General features: G+C 35.0%; 1 protein-coding gene across 1 annotated transcript in view; it reads right to left on the reverse strand.

The window, feature by feature from the left end:
- Positions 1-17,814, reverse strand: part of Myo6 (myosin VI) — a 132,638-nt gene that overhangs the window by 77,829 nt on the left and 36,995 nt on the right. The window contains exons 2-3 of the mRNA XM_047557838.1: positions 4,580-4,722; positions 134-203 (exon numbers count right to left, since the gene is read on the reverse strand). Of these exons, the coding sequence (XP_047413794.1) occupies positions 134-203; positions 4,580-4,696 (187 nt within the window). The 5' untranslated portion in view covers positions 4,697-4,722. The remainder of the gene's footprint in view (positions 1-133; positions 204-4,579; positions 4,723-17,814) is intronic.

Raw genomic sequence — 17,814 nt, forward strand, 5'->3', positions numbered from 1 at the left:
AGATGAACCTTCGAGTGAAAAGTCTACATTTTTTTCTAAACCAGTAGTTTACTGTAATAAAATCACTTATTTATTTCATGGAAGGACAGTTTCTTTTTCATGTGTTGGAATTAATTTTTAACTTCATACTTACAATTATCTTCCACATCTTTTTTACTGTCCTCTTCTGCAGGGAACACTTGGTTTATGAGAGCCAAAAATGTCTAACAAGCAAAACAAAAGCTCATTAAACTTGAGGCTTATTTATAGTAAGAAAATAAAGGAGCTTAATTGGTTGCATGTATTGTAATGGCAAACAATATGCTCTGTATTAAAATATAATGCAAATTCTACTATTTAACAAGGCATTAACCCCAAAATAGGATAAAATTACTCAAAAATATTATCCTTTATTACTATGAATGAGAACCAATAATGGAAACCAGTAAGTAAGTATCACATGCTCTTAAACTTAGAGTGGGACAAAAGTACATTAACATTAAATGCACACAGACATGCTATTTGACATTTTCAAAAATAAAAATTTTAATCTTCATACTTATAATTTTATGTAGGAATATGTAGGAATTTTAATTTAAAAAAAAACGAAAAGGTAACATTCAATAAGATATAACAAAATGAACTATTTAATTAATGTTATTTGAGTAAAACATATTTGACACAAATTCCTATATAAAAATACATCAGAAATATAAACAGTACCCAAAAATATTCAGTCCATAAAATTACAAGTATCCAAAAATAAACCTGCATTTATCGCTTAACTGCTATGGCAGAGACAACAGAATTTAAGATAGCATCTTGTAAGAGAGAACAAATGATCTCAAATTACTTTAAAGAGAATTAAATTTAAACCAAGATATTCTAACAGTTATTTATAAATTTATACCTCCAAACAATTATAATTACTCTTGTGGTTAAAGTTTCCAACTGCATCAAATAAAACTTAAAGGAAAATGGTACGACTATTTTAAAATAATATTTTAGTAATAGAGTATATTCTTTAAGGTCAAATAATATTTTAGAAATAGTGTACTTCAAGGTCAAGTTTGATCCCAAGTACAAAAAATAATCATCATATTTCTTGATCTGTATGTGTGCTTGGTGTGCAAGAATACCGTATAAGATAAGGCTATCACTGTAGTTTACAGAGTAAAATCCAGGCTGTAAGGACTACTTCAATTCAAAGTCACGCCCAACTCAGAAAACTGTTATGCTCTAAAAATTCTGAAAGTTAATTATTTGAAACCTAGTACACATATTCTCAATGCTGTAAATGTGGAAAAATTGGAAGACTGACATAATTACTCCATAATGTGAATTAAATATATGAATGGCAATACAAAACAACTCTAATGTATACCTAATTCTATAGAAAAAAACATTCAGAAATAACTGCTGGTCTTACAGAACTAAGGGCCCAGTTGTTACAGCCATAGCAACAAGGGCAAGAACTCTCTAGACTCCAGAGTTTAGTTCTAACGTGGCAGTAGTTATGCCAAATAAAAAAGATTCCAGGAAGTTGGAAGGGGAATGGAAACTCAAGGGGAGGGGAGAGACAAAGTTGCAAGAAGGTTAAGGTTAAATGAGTCCTGAAAGGTAGTTTTTTCTCCCTCCTTCTTCATCATCCAAATTATCAACTGGCCCTCAATTTTCTTCTCTTCTCTGAGGGAAAAAAAAATCTGCTTTATTAAAAACTGCTTTCTGTAAAATGGAGAATGTTTTCTTCTCCTAGCAAAAGAAGATCACATAACAAGGTACACAATGATCATCCAGCATTGAACACCAACCACATAGCAAATCCAGTGCATCAAGCTCCAGTGACAGAACAGAGGAGTAAAATAACTCCTGCACTTGAGAATATAGAGTGGGGAGGGGGAGACCAATGGAAACTCTTATCTTTAATAAGAATTACAGCAGCACTAAAAAGTTATACCACTCCTCAAAGGAAAAAAGCAATCAACAGTTAATTCTATTTTATGGGAATGAGCGATGAAGTATATGTGGAAAGTTTTTATAGATAGAAGTTGACCTCAATTAGTCTTGAAAAAAAAATAAGCATTTGCTAAGTAACTATAAAAAGCAGCATTTCAGGCAAAAAGAAAACCATGAGCAATGAGACAGAGCAACCAATACCACCTGGTTTGTTGCGAGGACTGATAAAACACCTGCAGAAGGGAAGGGCAGAAGAGAAGGAGAAACTTATACACCAGAGTAAGGCAAGAGTATGGAGGGGAAACTGATGTTGACAAAATATAAGTCCAATAAAGTAGACTGGGAAAAGAAAACATTTTGGGCTTCAGTTTGAAGGCCAGTATCCTGTAAATATGGAACATGAATTCAATTTAGGGGGTTAAGATACCATTTTTAGCAAAAAAATGCATAGCATGTGCCAAGGAGATTTCATTTCATCAACTCTTTTTTTTTTAATAAAAACACATTCACACACACACTACACATAACTGTTGACATATTAAGATTTATTTCTTATAAATTCAAACACAATATGCATACCTAATGCAATGTAATATCTATTTCTTGCTATGGGTCACAAATGAAAACTTGAAAGCCATTGCTATCACACAAACTCTGTTCCCCATGAGAACTGATCTTACGTCCTCTGTGCCTCCACTGCACCAGCACACAGTAGATCAGACTGGTTCATTGCTTCGTGCACTTAATTTCTACTAACATTTGTCTAGGTAAAAAACTGCTTCTTCTATAGATTTTTTAAAGCATTTAGTTATTATGCTACTTAATGATTTATTAAGACCTTCATCACAAAGTAGAGGGGAAAATGAAGACTAAAAGTAATCTCTAAGAATTTATTAATCTTTTTAAAAAATTATGTGGAAACTTTATAGAATCATCTACATATCTATAAAATTCATATGACTTCATAATTTAAACCATGTTTATTTCTACATCTGTATCTCATTAATACTAATAAGGCAGTTAAAGCACATTAAAAATATGAAAAAGCATATCCCCATAAATCAAGTTTCTTCTGTGCCTTGAATTGAATTATTTTGTCACCTGGAGATGTAATAATATATATTACCAGAAAATAAATACAAAATACTTTTCATTTTGGCCTTCTGGTTTACAGTTTATAAAATATGTCAAAAAGTAAAAGCTTTCAAATATATAAAATAATTGAGCCATTAAATTTTTTTTCATTTTGTAAATGTACTGCATTATAAGTATAAATAGGTGCCTGTGAATAAGAGGAAAAATTAGAAACATTTGACTTTCCTTCCCTGAAGGTATCTTTAATTGGCCTCCTCTAACATGGCAACATTATGTATTATGCATTTCAGTTCCTGGGTTGTTTACAGTAACAGAATAGTTTTCTCTCTGAAAAGACCTCATGAGAGATCTACCTTGTTTTTCTAAAGTTCCCAGAAGGATGGCAGTTATATGGCATTAGCTAACAGTGTACCAGTAGAATATAAATTATTCATGAACATTTGCAGAGTCTACAGTAAACAGAGATGACATCTAGAAGAAATGTTTAACAAGAATATTTGTTAAATTGAAAACTATGAAGCTCTCTCACAAAAACAGGTCCTACTAGTACTCATGAAGACTGTAAGAGAGATTGTTTGCAAAGGATACCTTCTCTATGAGCAATCCCAACTCTTGGGATTGTTTTCCCAAACTTCCATTTGGTAATATTATTTAGTCTATGCCTAAGCATAAAAGCAAATAGCATGTGCACAGAGCTAAAGCATACATTCATGCTTATCATTATCACAAAAATAATAATAGAGGGACAGCTTTAAGACTTAAGTATCTTTACTTCGTAGAAATATATTAATTCAAATTGCATGCCAGTAAGTTTAAAAAGAAGCCTTTTAAAAAGACTTATATAGGGATGGGGATGTAGCCCACTGGCAGAGTGCTTGACTAACATGCACAGGGTCCTGGGTTCTATCCCCAGCCCAAAATAAATAAATAAAAAACAAACAAACAGACAGACTGACTATATAGCCCGGTGCAGTGGCACATGCCTATAAACCCAGCAACTCGAGAAGCTAAAGCAGCAGGATCTCAGGTTCAAAGCCAGTCTCAGCAACTTACAGAGACCCTAAGCAACTCAGCAAGACTGGTTTCAAAATAAAAATAAAAAGGACTAGAGATGCGGATCAGTGGTTAAGCTGCCCTGAGGTCAATCCCTAGGGGGTAAAAAAGTAAAAGACTTACAAAGAACGCTAACACAAAAGCAAAAAATTAATAACATAACCCTGTTTGCATTCATATTTTTACTTTATAACATGTCGAATACATCACAGAGAGACTAATAACTTCAGTAATATGGTGTAAGGAATAAAAATGTTATTGTATATATTTTATCACATAGCTATTTAAGAATGTGATTATGAAAGGCTCATTAAATTTTTGTATGATTTTGTCATAGAACACCATTTGCTCCTAGGGTATGTACTTCTGATTTCCTTTTCCTTTCCCTTTCCCTTTTACTGTGCCAAGAATATTTAGTTCATTAAGAAGAGAGACACTAAAAAAATACCTGTTTTTGAAAAAAAATCACATTTTGAAATCTTTCTGAGAAACTCACCTTGCCTTTTTGGTTCAAGGGTTCAATTGTTAAGCTGTCAGGGCCAATATCCACAATATTGCCCATCTGAAATCCATCTGTAGGGTGTGGTGCCCAAACGGGCTTTCCATCCTCCATTTTTGAAGAGGATTATCCACTATCTCCTGTTTCAAAGGAACAAATAAAGTAACATCAATAATTTTAGAAACATAAAATAAATAACATCTATTTTAAAAGTTTTACCTGTAAATAGACTCACAGAAATATCCCAGACAACTTTCACCTTTTACCCATCTTGCTGTTTTCTGCCTGCTTTAGCCGCCCCTAGGTAAAGTCAAGCGAAGGCTGCTCTACCTTCAGGTAAAACCTGCTACTGCCTGCCTCCAGCTGTTGCCTGCAGTAGAATACCACATCTTGACCAGTACAGAAACAGAAAAGGTCACAGGTTTTACCTGTGGTCCCAACGTAATTTATAGTAGTACTCCTTTTTACTACCTAAAGTATTCTCGTTTGCACAACATAAATAGTCATCAGAGGAATAGAAGTTATGGTATAGAATTAGCTGAGAGTTGAAAAGTAAGTAAGTTTGGGTCTGAAGGGATAAAAAGAGAGACTACTTCCTCTGAGCTTTCCTGATCTCTGAGATTGCAGGTATGTGCACTGTACACTCGTCATCACAGAAGTACTCAGCATACTGCTTGTGTTGTTTTCTCATTTTTTTTTTTAACTAAGACTTACATTCAGTAAAACGTACAAATCTAAGTACACATGTTGGTGAATTTGGACAAGTGTATATACCCATTTGACAAATGCCTTAGTCAATATATACAACATTTCCATCACACCAGAAAGTTCTCTCAAGACTCCATTTGATCAATTCCATCTCCGTAGACATCCCTATTGTTTTATTATCATTTTTGCCTGTTCTTAAACTTCACATAAATGAGATCATACAGTATGTATTCTTTTCTGTCTGGATTCCTTCACTTAACAAAATGTTTTGATATTCAACATATTCAACCATGTTGTGTAGACTAGACCACTGAATGAATGTCCCACAATCGTTTACTTGTTCTTTGTTGGACACTTCAACTGTTTCCAGTTTTTGCCTAGTATGAACTTCAATCTCATTTTTTAATTATTCCTATAAGGCTTCTTTCATACTTGGTATTCTGTTTTCTGCCTCTCAATAGGAACTTATTTTTTCACAATGTGTCATAATGCTCCTCTTGTGCGGCGTTCTCAAATCTGGGATTCCAATGTTGATGCTCTCAGATGTAGTCTCTCATGAGAGTCAAGGATGTTTAACAAACAGTTCTGTCAAAAAATCACTATTAACAGGTTTGCAATGCGTTTATTGATTATCATTTTCAATGCAGTGGCTACAGCATGGGCTTCTTTCCCCATTCAGCAAATACTATTACATTAGCATGTAAATCTGAGTTAACAGATGAAGATTCTTCAAAAACAGGAATCAATAACACTACTTCAGGCTTTTACCACCATATGTATGTACATCTGTATGCTGTCCCTAGATAAATATATGTAGTCCCATGGCTTTAAATACCATTTATATGTGAGTGATGCCCCAATTCATTTTATCAGCTCAGACCTCTGCTGAGTTCCCAGATGCTTACTTGCCTATTGGTCAACTCCTCATGGATATTCACACATATATACATATATATAATTACATTATTACTACTCTGGTCTACCACCAGAGCTTATTCTCTCACATATCAGTTAAGGCAAGAACAATACTCAGCTCAGATCAAGTCTGGAGTCATCCTCAGTCCCCCTAGCTCCTTTCTAAATTCTTACCACCCACTAGGCAAAGTGCTCTACAACTGAACACATCCCCAGACACCCTATCATATCAGCTTCCTTCCAATAAGCATTTCAAATCTACCCACTTTTTCTGCAACTCCTCTGCCATCCTCGTCCAAACTAATACCACTTGTACCAAGACTTCTGGAATTAACTGCTGCCTGCTTCTACTCTTGTCACTCTACATACAGATCACTGGTAATCCTACTGAAAGGTCAATCTTATCAGGTCATTCTTGCTCCACCAAGACACAGATTATCCTCTCTGGGTTCCTAAGGCCAGGTACACACAAGTAGCCCCAAAGTCACCAGTGAGTGAAATAACTGTTCACACAGTTTGAGAAGAATAAAGCAAGACAATTGATTAGAAAGATTTGAATGCTCTTAAACCCAGACTTGAAATAGTTCTACCACTCCCTGACTGGCTCTTAAGCTGGTTACTTAACCTCTCTGATCATTATCTTTATCCTTATCCATATGGTGGGATAATATCACTTACCTTACAGAATTACTGTAAGGATTAAATGACATAAAACTGAGATCATCACCATTCTAATGGCACTCAACAGATGCTAGCCACACCTCTTCCCCTTCCCTCCTTCACATCCTGCATTTTAAGTCAATAATCATTTTTTTTTTTCTTTTCTTGGAGGGGGGTACCAGAGATTGAACTCAGGGGCACTAGACTCCTGAGTCACATCTCCAGCCCTTTTTTTTTTTTTTTTTTTGTATTCCTATTTAGAGACAGGGTCCCACTGATTTGCTTAGCACCTCACTTTTGCTGAGGCTGGGTTTTGAACTCATGATTCTCCTGCCTCAGCTCCTGAGCCACTGGGATTAGAGGTGTGAGCCACCATGACCGGCTGAAGCTACTAATCAATTTTAAGACAGTGACTCTGTGGTAGTTCTAAACACAAAGGAAAACTACAGAATAGTCATCAGTGATCAATTGGTAATAACTCTCTGAAAAAAAAAAACTTAAAAATTAAAAATCACAAATCAAAATCAAAGTACAAAAAAGAAGTGACAAATTCCCTTGAACTATTCAAACTGCTTTCCCATTTCTAAAATAAGGAAGACTAGGTGCAAGTTGAAAAAAAAGATATCCTGAAACTAACCACACGTGCACTCCACATTTCTGTGCAAAAGCCCAATCCACTCCCTTGCCAGAAGAAATTTAGAAGTTATTATCTGTAGAAGATGAAGTCCTCTGGAATGATAATACCAGGAACAATGACAGGGTGTGCATACAAAAACTGCTGCAATACTCCAGTTCACGCCAGGCCTGCCTAGTTGTAGCAAGAATCCTGCTAAATTAGACAGAATCTACTACCCTAGATATTTAAGTTACTTTCCCCCAACATTTGAATTATCCCCCCATGCATATGTTGAAGCCTTAACCCTAATTGTGACTCAGGATGATATTTGGAGATAAGGCTTTCAGGAGGTAATTATGGTTAAAAGAGTTCATAGGTAATCAGAGAGAGCTGGTAAAAAGAGGGAAAGATTGATTCTCTCATGTACATGCACCAAAAAAAAAAAAAAAAAAAGTCATGTGAACATACAGAGAAAAGGGAGGCTACTTACAAGCCAGAATGCTTTTATAGAAATCCAATCATGTTAGCCAACTGATCTGATTTCCAGAGTCCAGAACTGTCATTAAATGAAATTCTGTTGTTTAAGCCACTCAGTTTGCAGTACTTTGTTAAGGTACCCCAAATAGACTAATAGACCATTGCAACAGTTCTGAATAAAGTATCCCTTACTGTTTTTTTTACAAATGTCAGAATAGTTCTTTAACTGCGTAATAGTAAAAATGAAATATTCATTGGAAGATATAAAAGCTTCCATTCTTTCAGAAGATGGGTAAAAGAAAAAGAATGAAGTGGGGGAGATATGAAAATAAGTAAAAAGAAAGCCTCCAGCTCACCAAAATAGAGAAGAAACTTTGAAATAGCCAAAGAAGTAAATCCACCAAAATTGAAAGATGTGATTTTTCCAAAGTTAGCCAAAATATCCACTGAGTCCTCAGCAATGTAACTGAAAACTAAGACACATGCAAAAGACACCACTGTCAAATTTCCAAACACCAGAAATAAAGAAAAGATGCTACACATTTCCAGAGAGATGAGGGAAAAGGTAGGAAAAAAAGGTCATATCCAAAGGATTAAGAATCAGATTGGCTTCAACAACAAAGTTGTAAGCCTATAAAGCAATGCTATGAAAATCCTGAAGGAAAGATATTTCCAACCCAGAACTACCACTACCAGCACAGACTAGACACTACGACCCAGAGCCATCCACTGCCCCTGGACCAGGTGAATCGATGAACTACTTAAATTAATTTCCTTTATATGGACTATGTAGTGATAATGTATCAGAACCTGGAGGGGGTTGCAGACACTCACACCAACCCCCATTAAATTAAATATTATTTCATAGAGAGTGCAAAGTTTTCACTACAATAAAACCTCTTTTTAAATAAATTTTCAATAATTGTTTTTGGAATCCTAATATTTACACTATAAATTATCCTTCGTGAAGGAACTTTGGATTATGCAGAGGAGATGCAGGGGTGGGGCAGTGAGGATGGGAAGAAGGTAGAATGAGACAGATGTTATTACCCTATATACATGTTTGGAAAAAAAAATTATCTTTCATTAAGAAGGCTGATTTATTTATCCTATCAAAGAACACAAAATTCTTTTATAGACATGTTTACTCTCTGGTTCCAGAAAGTCTTCAGAAACCCATGAAATATTCTTACTAAACATGTTTACATATCAAAAATACTTTAAAAGACAATATAAAGGGAAGTTGTAAAAGGATAATCTAATTTTCCTACTATCCTATTTCCAGTAGGACTATCCTACTGGAATTCTGAACACATAAAGGCACTATAAAGGCAATGCAGGGATACTAAGGCACAGGGTAGGGGTGGAATAAAGGTAGTGAAGGAAATTTAAAATTCCTAAAGTTATTCTAGTAGAAAAAAGGGAAACGAGACAAAACCCTATCATCAACTAAATTGCCTCATTTTTGCTACCTGCATGACATTTGATACTGCATTTTTGAAATAAGCACTCTAATAATCTATAAAAGTAATCTACAAATGCACTAGGTAATTTATAGAAGGCAATTTGTAGCCTATGCTAACTACGCTAACTTTTCATTTATTCTTTGTTTGAAAGGTGAAAAAGCTATCACCAGAATATTACCTAGGGAGCAACTTACTGGAGTTAAAAGTGTCCAATACAAACACATTCATGTTGTTTTCTTTGCTGGACTCCAGGGAATAATTCCAATAATGTCCCTAAAACATGGCCGAAGGGCAGATTCATACAAAACATGAGCCATTACTGCACATCACCAATTACCTTTGAAGATTACACTTTAAAAAGTACAGTTGTGATATATACCAACACCATATACTATATAGCTAGGTTACTAGAACCGAGTGGCAGCTAAGAAGGAATTGTGGATAGGCTAAAAGAACTAGAATAAGATACCAAAAAGGAAAAAAAAAAATTGCTAAGCAGGGCAAACAACATTTCCAAGACTGTCTTACAAGTCATCTTTCCGTTAATACTATTTAGTCACCTATTACATACCATGTAATCCTAGTGCTAAGGATACAATGTGAGCAAAAAAGAATCAGGGTGTCTGACCTCAAGGAGTTTTCTACCTAATAGGAAAATCACCACGGAATAAAAGGGTTAACAAAATTGGCAAAAACCCTGTCCTAAGTAATCGTAAATTCAAAAGAGGGGGAGGGGATGAAGAGGTAAGATAGATGTATCAAATTTACCTTTTAAAAAGATTACTCTTTCATTTGGCCCTGACCTTACTGCTCAAAACCATGTTATGTGCACCTTTGGCACACAGCTTTAACTGGCAACCTCCTGTCACCTCTATCAGTATATCCTGAAGGCTATTAGCTTCCTGGTGTCCAGATACGTGAGAAAACCAGCACGATGTAACAGTTGGCTATGACTCATGTATTTTGTATGTGCTTAACACAATCTTTCATAGGGTATTTCAGTTCCATAAAAGCTTACTTATAGGGCTGGGGTTGTGGCTCAGTGGTAAAGCACTCACCTAGCATATGTGAGGCACTGGGTTTGATTCTCAGCACTGCATATAAACAAATAAAATAAAAGTTCATCAACAATTAAAAAAAAATATTTTTAAAAAAGCTTATTTATACCCAATACTCTCAAAAACTTTTCAGCAGGATTCCCTTTGTCGCTAAATTACCTCTGAAAGTCCTTCCTAGAAAACATTTCGAAGTTAATTTTCAGTTAGTTATACAAAGCATGGGTATTGCTTATAACTATAATATTGATTATGCATTTATTAAACACACATACCCAAATTTATTGTGATATTTTGGTTTTATAAAAAAAAATCCGCGGCTGGGGTTATAGCTCAGTTGGTAAGGTCTTGCCTTGCAAGCACAAGGTCCTGAGTTCAATCCCAGGACCGCCAAAAAAATAAATAAATAAATAACATCTGGGCTCAGGTAGTGGCTCAGTGGTAGAGTGCTTGCCTGGCATGCGTTGGGGCACTGTATCTGAATCCTCAGCACACATAAAAATAAATAAATAAATGAAGGTACTATGTCCATCTACAACTAAAAAAATTTTTAAATAAAATAAACATCCATTAGTAGAAAATATCACCATTGAGTTCAACTCAGAACAAAGAAATATGAAAAACATCTCAAAATTAACAGATCCAAAAATTGACTACCTCAATTTAATGAAGTAATTTTGATGGACATTAACATTCATTTTTCAATGAATATTTATTGAGTACCTACTATGTGCCAGGCACTGCTTTAGGTTTAAATTCTGAAGGAAAAGAGATGAAATTTCATTTTAACTTAACACAAGGAAAAAGGAAAATGTTAATGGCAGCATTAATTTCTTAATGGAATTAAGAATTCCAATGTACACTTCATGTTTAAAGCTAAGACCATCAATCACTACTACTTGATTCTGAAAAACAGTGAACACCACAGCTATTACCTTCAACTACCTTTTAAGTCTGTTTTTTTCTCCTAGATTAATGTCCTAACCTAAAAAGAGGGTTAAAAAAAATATTTCATTAATAAGTTTATTACATGGTTTTTAAGTATTTTTAAATGTCTTATGATGTGCTTTCAAAACTGACACTATCAGGAAAATTCTACAAATACTATATGAACTGAACAATTAGAATTGGTTATATGATTTTTTTTTACAGATTTACAGTGAAGAAATTATAAACCATATTTCAGATATAAAGACCTGCATAAACTACTATTATAAAACAGATCTGAGTTCAGACATAATTAAATACTTTATGTAGACAATCTTTACTAAAATAATATACACTACACAAGGGAAAAAAGTACACTATGCAAAGAAAAGTTTGTGTTCTTTAGAGACCAAATACCTCAGTTTACTTGAAAAACGTACAATTTCTTCCCTGGATGTTAAAATACCAGAATAAAATAGATAATAGCAAATGGTAATTTATCCTAGGTGATTAGGTGATTTAAGTTTTCCATTTGTTGTGACTAATCTAATGTATCATCTACCAATTATATCCAGAAATTACTTAGTTTTGTAATTTATGCTACGTAAGTCACTTCTTAAAGGATTTTAGTCTTTTCAGAAAAAAAAAAAAAGAATAAATAACTGAGGACCTTATTTTTTCCAATAAGGGATAATGTTCTCCCAAAAAGTGATTAATGAGAAGAACAATCAAATTCCAGAAAACCAAAGTTAGACCAATGGCAGATGCTTCTCCTAGAAGATCTTATGTAAAATTGTCACACTTAGCTCAAATTCTGCAGTTTCAATCACAGGTCCTGAGTCCATGGTACTCAGAAATTTCAAGGGCAATGAGGTAAAGGACTACATATGAACAAAACCACGACCTAGATGTCACTCTGTCATTAATCAAGATAATGAGAAGTCTGACAATCCTTAGACTTTTAAAATGCACCTGTGACATCTCCAACACTTTAATTCTGCACATATTCCCAAACAGAAGTTGAAGAATTTCACCTAAAAGTAAAGGAGTCATTTTAGGAAGTGGCCTCAGGTCAAATCCAATTCAGACAACATACTTCTCCTGATAAAGAAAATAAGTAGGGCTGGGGAGATAGCTCAGTTGGTAGAGTGCTTGCCTTGTAAGCACAAGGCCCTGGATTCAATCCCCAGCACTGCCAAAAAAAAAAAGAAAGAAAGAAAGAAAAGAAGTAAATGGGAAAACAAAATCAAAAACTCAAATACTAATGAAAAGAGGAAAAAACTCTGAGGGGTATGAAAATTAACAAGGAAGGGTAGAGGGTGCTATTCAATGGCAACTTCTATCATTGTTTCATAAATGAGCCAAAAAATCTAGAATATTCAATAAAGTTCTCATGTAATGCACAAGACTAAGTTTTCCTTAACTCTGCTAACTTTGGCTATGTGTATGCATGTACTCATGCACAGGCATTACACACAGAAATAGGAATTGAGAGAAACTAAATGTTCTCACAGCTGGTATGGAGTTCAATTCAGAGAGTCTAAAGAAACAAAACCACAATGCTGCACAAATCATTCACTATATAGTAGACACTGCACTAAGATAAATTTTATATTATCTCACTTAATTTTTAATCTCTTGGAGGTAGCTACCATCCCTGTCTATATCAGAGGAAACAGATTCAGAAGGTAGTATTCCTTAATCTGCACAGCTTTGCTTAAGCTACCTGTCTGTGCCAGTGGCCAACGGTTAATTTTTGTCACTAGATCTGGAAAATGAGTACTATAAATACTGCGTTGCCCAAATCTATCTTTTTTGGGGGGCAGGCGGTAGGGTAGGTACTGGGAATTAAACCTAAGGGTGCTCTACCACTGAGTTGCAAAATTCACTCCTTTATTTTTTTTATTTTAATTTTTTTTCCTGAGACAAGGTATTGCTAAGTTGTTAAGAGCCTCATTAAATTGCTGCATCTGGCCTGGAACTTGTGATTCTCTTGCCTGGGCTAACCTTTTTTCAGTGGCATGAAAAATAGATACAATTTAAAAAACATATAAGGACTTTATGAAGTCCTCTCATTCTTTTTTGTGAACATTGGAATGTTTCTTATTTCTTCCTTGTAAAGTCTTATGTTTGGATTTAATTTTTTTTTTTTTTTTTTGCGGTGCCAGGGATTGAACCCAGAGCCTGTTTATGCTAGGCAAGCACTCTACCAACAGAGCTACATCCCCAGCCCCGAATTTAAATTTTTTAATGAGTAGATTACAAAGAAGTACAAACTAGAACTTATTGGCTTGACTGGTCAAGTGCTAAGATGTAAATAGAGCTTTTACAGAGAGTTAATTTTGTTTCTAGTTAATACTGCAATTAAATGACTAGCTCAGATTCAGAGAAATGACCAAAAAGACTAGAACTTTTCACTGGAATTTTTCGTTTTGTTGAATCAGTTATAAAATACCTTTGTTATTTAAAAAAAACCTTTGGTATAATTTACCTTAATTAACATCAATAAAGTATGTAATAAGTAGTGTTCATAAAAAACAAACTGCATTTTTTACCTCTGCCCTCATATCACAATCAACACAAAAGCCTTCTGTGACCTCAAAAAGGGTACAAATTTCTCCCTACAAGCAAGCAAGCAAGCAATTCTGTAGTGGCAGATCCCAGCTCGTTGTCCTCTAATCCAGTTCAGTTCTGACACTGTCTGCCTGGAAAGAGAGTGTCAGATCCCACAGGTTGAGGGTTCAGTCTCCAAGACTACAGCTGCCCACTTTAATGCCAGTTGCACGTCCCAGGTTGTTTGAACTGTACTTCTGAACCACGTGTTATAAATCAGTTTCCCCAAACTACCTTCTTTGATTGATTAATTTGCTCAAGCAGCTCACAGAACTCAGGGAAATACTTATATTTACAAGTTTACTATAAAAGATACTATTTACAATAAAAAAAAGATACTATAAAGGATACAGATGAGAAGATGCACAGGGTGAGGTATAGGAGGTCCCTTTTGGTCTTTTTGGGTTTTTAAAGAGACTGTCCTTTTAGGGTTTATGGAGACTTCATTGCATAGGCATGATCGAAGCGTGGACAACCTTAAGGAAATGTTACTGGATAAAAAGGGGACATTACAAATAACACAAATAAATTCAGATATTCTACAAAATTAGCAACTTACACTAGCTTTTAAAATTTCTTTAAAGGGCCCCTTTAATTACTTTCAATCCCACCATATAACATTCTTTGAATACAGTGTCTACTAAATTTAATCTCTAAACATACAAATGCAAAGTTTCTTATTTTTAAAATATCTTTGATAGTTTAAAATATTCCTCAAGATCTTACCATATCTACTTATCAATCAGGATGTGTATCCACATATTCTGCCTTCTGTTCTTTTACTAAGGCCAAATTATTCTTATTCTTATATAAGACCTGTCTCTCTATTCACCCATCTGATCCCATCCCCTCCCAGTCATGCAAGGACAATCTCAAATCAATCAATCTCTCCGCTCCCATTCCCTTTCCCCATATCTCTTCACCAATTGTTCCCTCTTTACTACCATTCACTTCTCATTTTCTCCGGAAGGCATTCCTATAAGGTATACATTCCCATCCTCTCAAGATCACAGGTGTTACCTCCACATATCTAAATCGCCTAACCAGTTTTCAATCTTCATGTCATCTAAGTATCATCTGAGTATTCTCCTTGAAGCATTCAACATTCCTTATCTTGTTCAACATCAGAAATCCTTGGAGATGAATTCGTGGACTTTATCTACTCTCATCTCCTGGCTTTAAATATTATCTGACCTAGTGGTAAGGCTTTAAACATTCTAATAGTGGCTAATAATGGCATGTTAATATGCTAATAACACATAATTTTCTATCTCAAACACACTCTCTCCTAAACTCCAGACCTCCAGTCTCATGGACTACTCAACATCACTACTTAGGAGACTAAGAGTCATCACAAATTTACCATATCCTAAACTGACCTCTTAACTACCTTTTAAATCTGCTCATCTCATATTTCAACACTTCTCATTAAATGACAATTTCAACTTTACAGTTACACATGCCAAAACCTTTGAAGTCATCTTTGATACCCCACTTCTTCATTTTACATCTAATCTTTCAGCAAATTCCAATGCCTTTATCTTCAAATTTCATATAGAATCAGGGCTAGGACTATAGCTCAGTGGTAGAGTGCTTGCCTAGCAAGTGTGAAGTACTGGGTTCAATCCTCAGCACTACACGAAATAAATAAATAAATAAACAAAGATATTGTGTCCATCTATAATTAAAAATATTTTTTTAAAAAATTATACAGAATCACACTTGATTTCACAGAACAACCAATTCCACCCTGGTCCTACTCAACATCTCTCACCAAGATTATTACAGTAGCTTCTGGCTGGTTTCCGTGCTTCCTTCCTCTCTATACAGAGTCAGTTCTCAGACAACCATTAATCTGACACTTTCATAACCTGCTCAACACTCTTCAAAAGCCTCTCATTTCACCTCACATCAAAGTCTCTTTTCCTGTCTCCGTGTTGAGGATGTGTGTGTGTGTATTTTGGGGGGTTGGGTTTTATGTTTGTTTTGGTTATGATTTTTTTGGGGGAAGGTGGGGGGTTTGGGGATTTAACCCAGGAGAATTTTACCAATAATCTATATCCTCTAGCCCTTTTTATTTTGAGATAGGGTCTCATTAAGTGCTTAGGGTCTTGCTAAATTCCTGAGGCTGGCCTTAAACCTGTGATCCTCCTGTCTCAGTCTTCCAACTCACTGGGATTACAGATGTGTGCCACCTCACCTGACCTTAGTTTTGATTTTTTGATTGGTTTGTTTTTTGCAGTGCTGGGAATCCAATCCAGGGTCCATAAGCAAGTGCTCTACCACTGAGTTGCATTCTCAGCCCACAAGACCTTTCACATATTGTTCCTTTTGCCCATAACCTCTCTGATATGGTCTGCTACTGCTCTCTCTACTTGATACATGATGGTCACCTTGTTGTTCCTTGACACATTAAGTATGTATTCATTTCAGGGTTCAAGGCATTTCCTGAATGACTCAATTCCTCTGCCTGAAGATATCAGAATTATTATCTTATTCAGGTCTGTGCTCCATTATCAACTTCTAAGGGAGGCATCTTTGACTACTATTTAAAACAGCAACTCCACCTATCCATTCAAACCCAGCAAATCCTAACACCCTTTCCTGCTATGCTTTTCCTACAGTACTTAACATTTGACATATACTTTATTTTTTCCTAAAAGAATATAAATTGCTTCAATCCAAAGGCTTTGTTTTGTTCACTGCTATGAATCTAGACTCCCAGAACAGTGTTTGGCATACAATAAATATTTGTTAAACTGACAATTTATTGTCTTGCCAACTATGACTAATATTACTGCAATGACATAAAAAAATAAAGAAATTTAACACCTTATTTATTCTACTTTAGTTTCATTACACAAATATAAATCTTCCATAAGGTTTTCTGAATACTGAAAATAGACTAGAAATCCACCTCTACTTAACAACCCCAGAGATGAAACTACAGTACTTTTCAGCAACTCCCAGGTCCTGGCTCCTCTTGATTGTGTTAGGGAACGGGTCCATGATGTTTCTAAATGACTATGTTGTGTGACCCTTTCACATTTGTTCAGTTTCATACAAATTCCTAATTGTCTGTGGTTAAAGTAAGGGCCACTGAGGCCAAATGAGCCAGCAAGACTTTAACAACATTTCTCATGTGACTCAATATAAAACAAACAAGACCCAAGAAAAGGCGGCCAATGTTCATGGTAAACTAGGCATTCTCACTTCACAGGGGAGCTCTGCAGAAACTCATTATTTACTGAGATAGATCTTTTTTTCTTTCTGTGCTGGGGATTGAGCCCAAGGCCTCCTACATACACCCGTTCTACCACTGACCTACACCATCATTCCTAAAAAGGATCTTGGTTTCTAACAGAGCAGGGCATACATTTGGTTTTTGTTTTAACTTTTAATTAAAATCATTGAGTAAATATTGCGCCAAACTCCTCCAGATGAGTTTAGGAAAAAAGAGAGCAAGTAAATATCATGGAATCAATAAATTCTTTTTGCATAATTAGTTCTCAGCTTAGAAACCTAGAACGAATGGTTGCCATCACATATTGTTTAATAATATTTTCCAACTCTTGTGGGCACTAGTAATTTCACTAATTTTTGGAAGGTCAAACTGAAAAATGAACCTCAGGAATAATTTTTATTTCCCAACTACCAACCATTAGTAGAAGAGACAAACATGAAAACATTGCAATTCTGAAATAACTCCTAGAGGAGCTATACTCATCTCATATTTATAACTATGAAGAACTATTTGAAGTAGCAATAAGATGATGAACTTTACATATGAGTACT

The sequence above is a fragment of the Sciurus carolinensis genome, chromosome 7 (assembly GCF_902686445.1).
Source record: "Sciurus carolinensis chromosome 7, mSciCar1.2, whole genome shotgun sequence".
NCBI classification, from domain to species: Eukaryota; Metazoa; Chordata; class Mammalia; order Rodentia; family Sciuridae; genus Sciurus; species Sciurus carolinensis.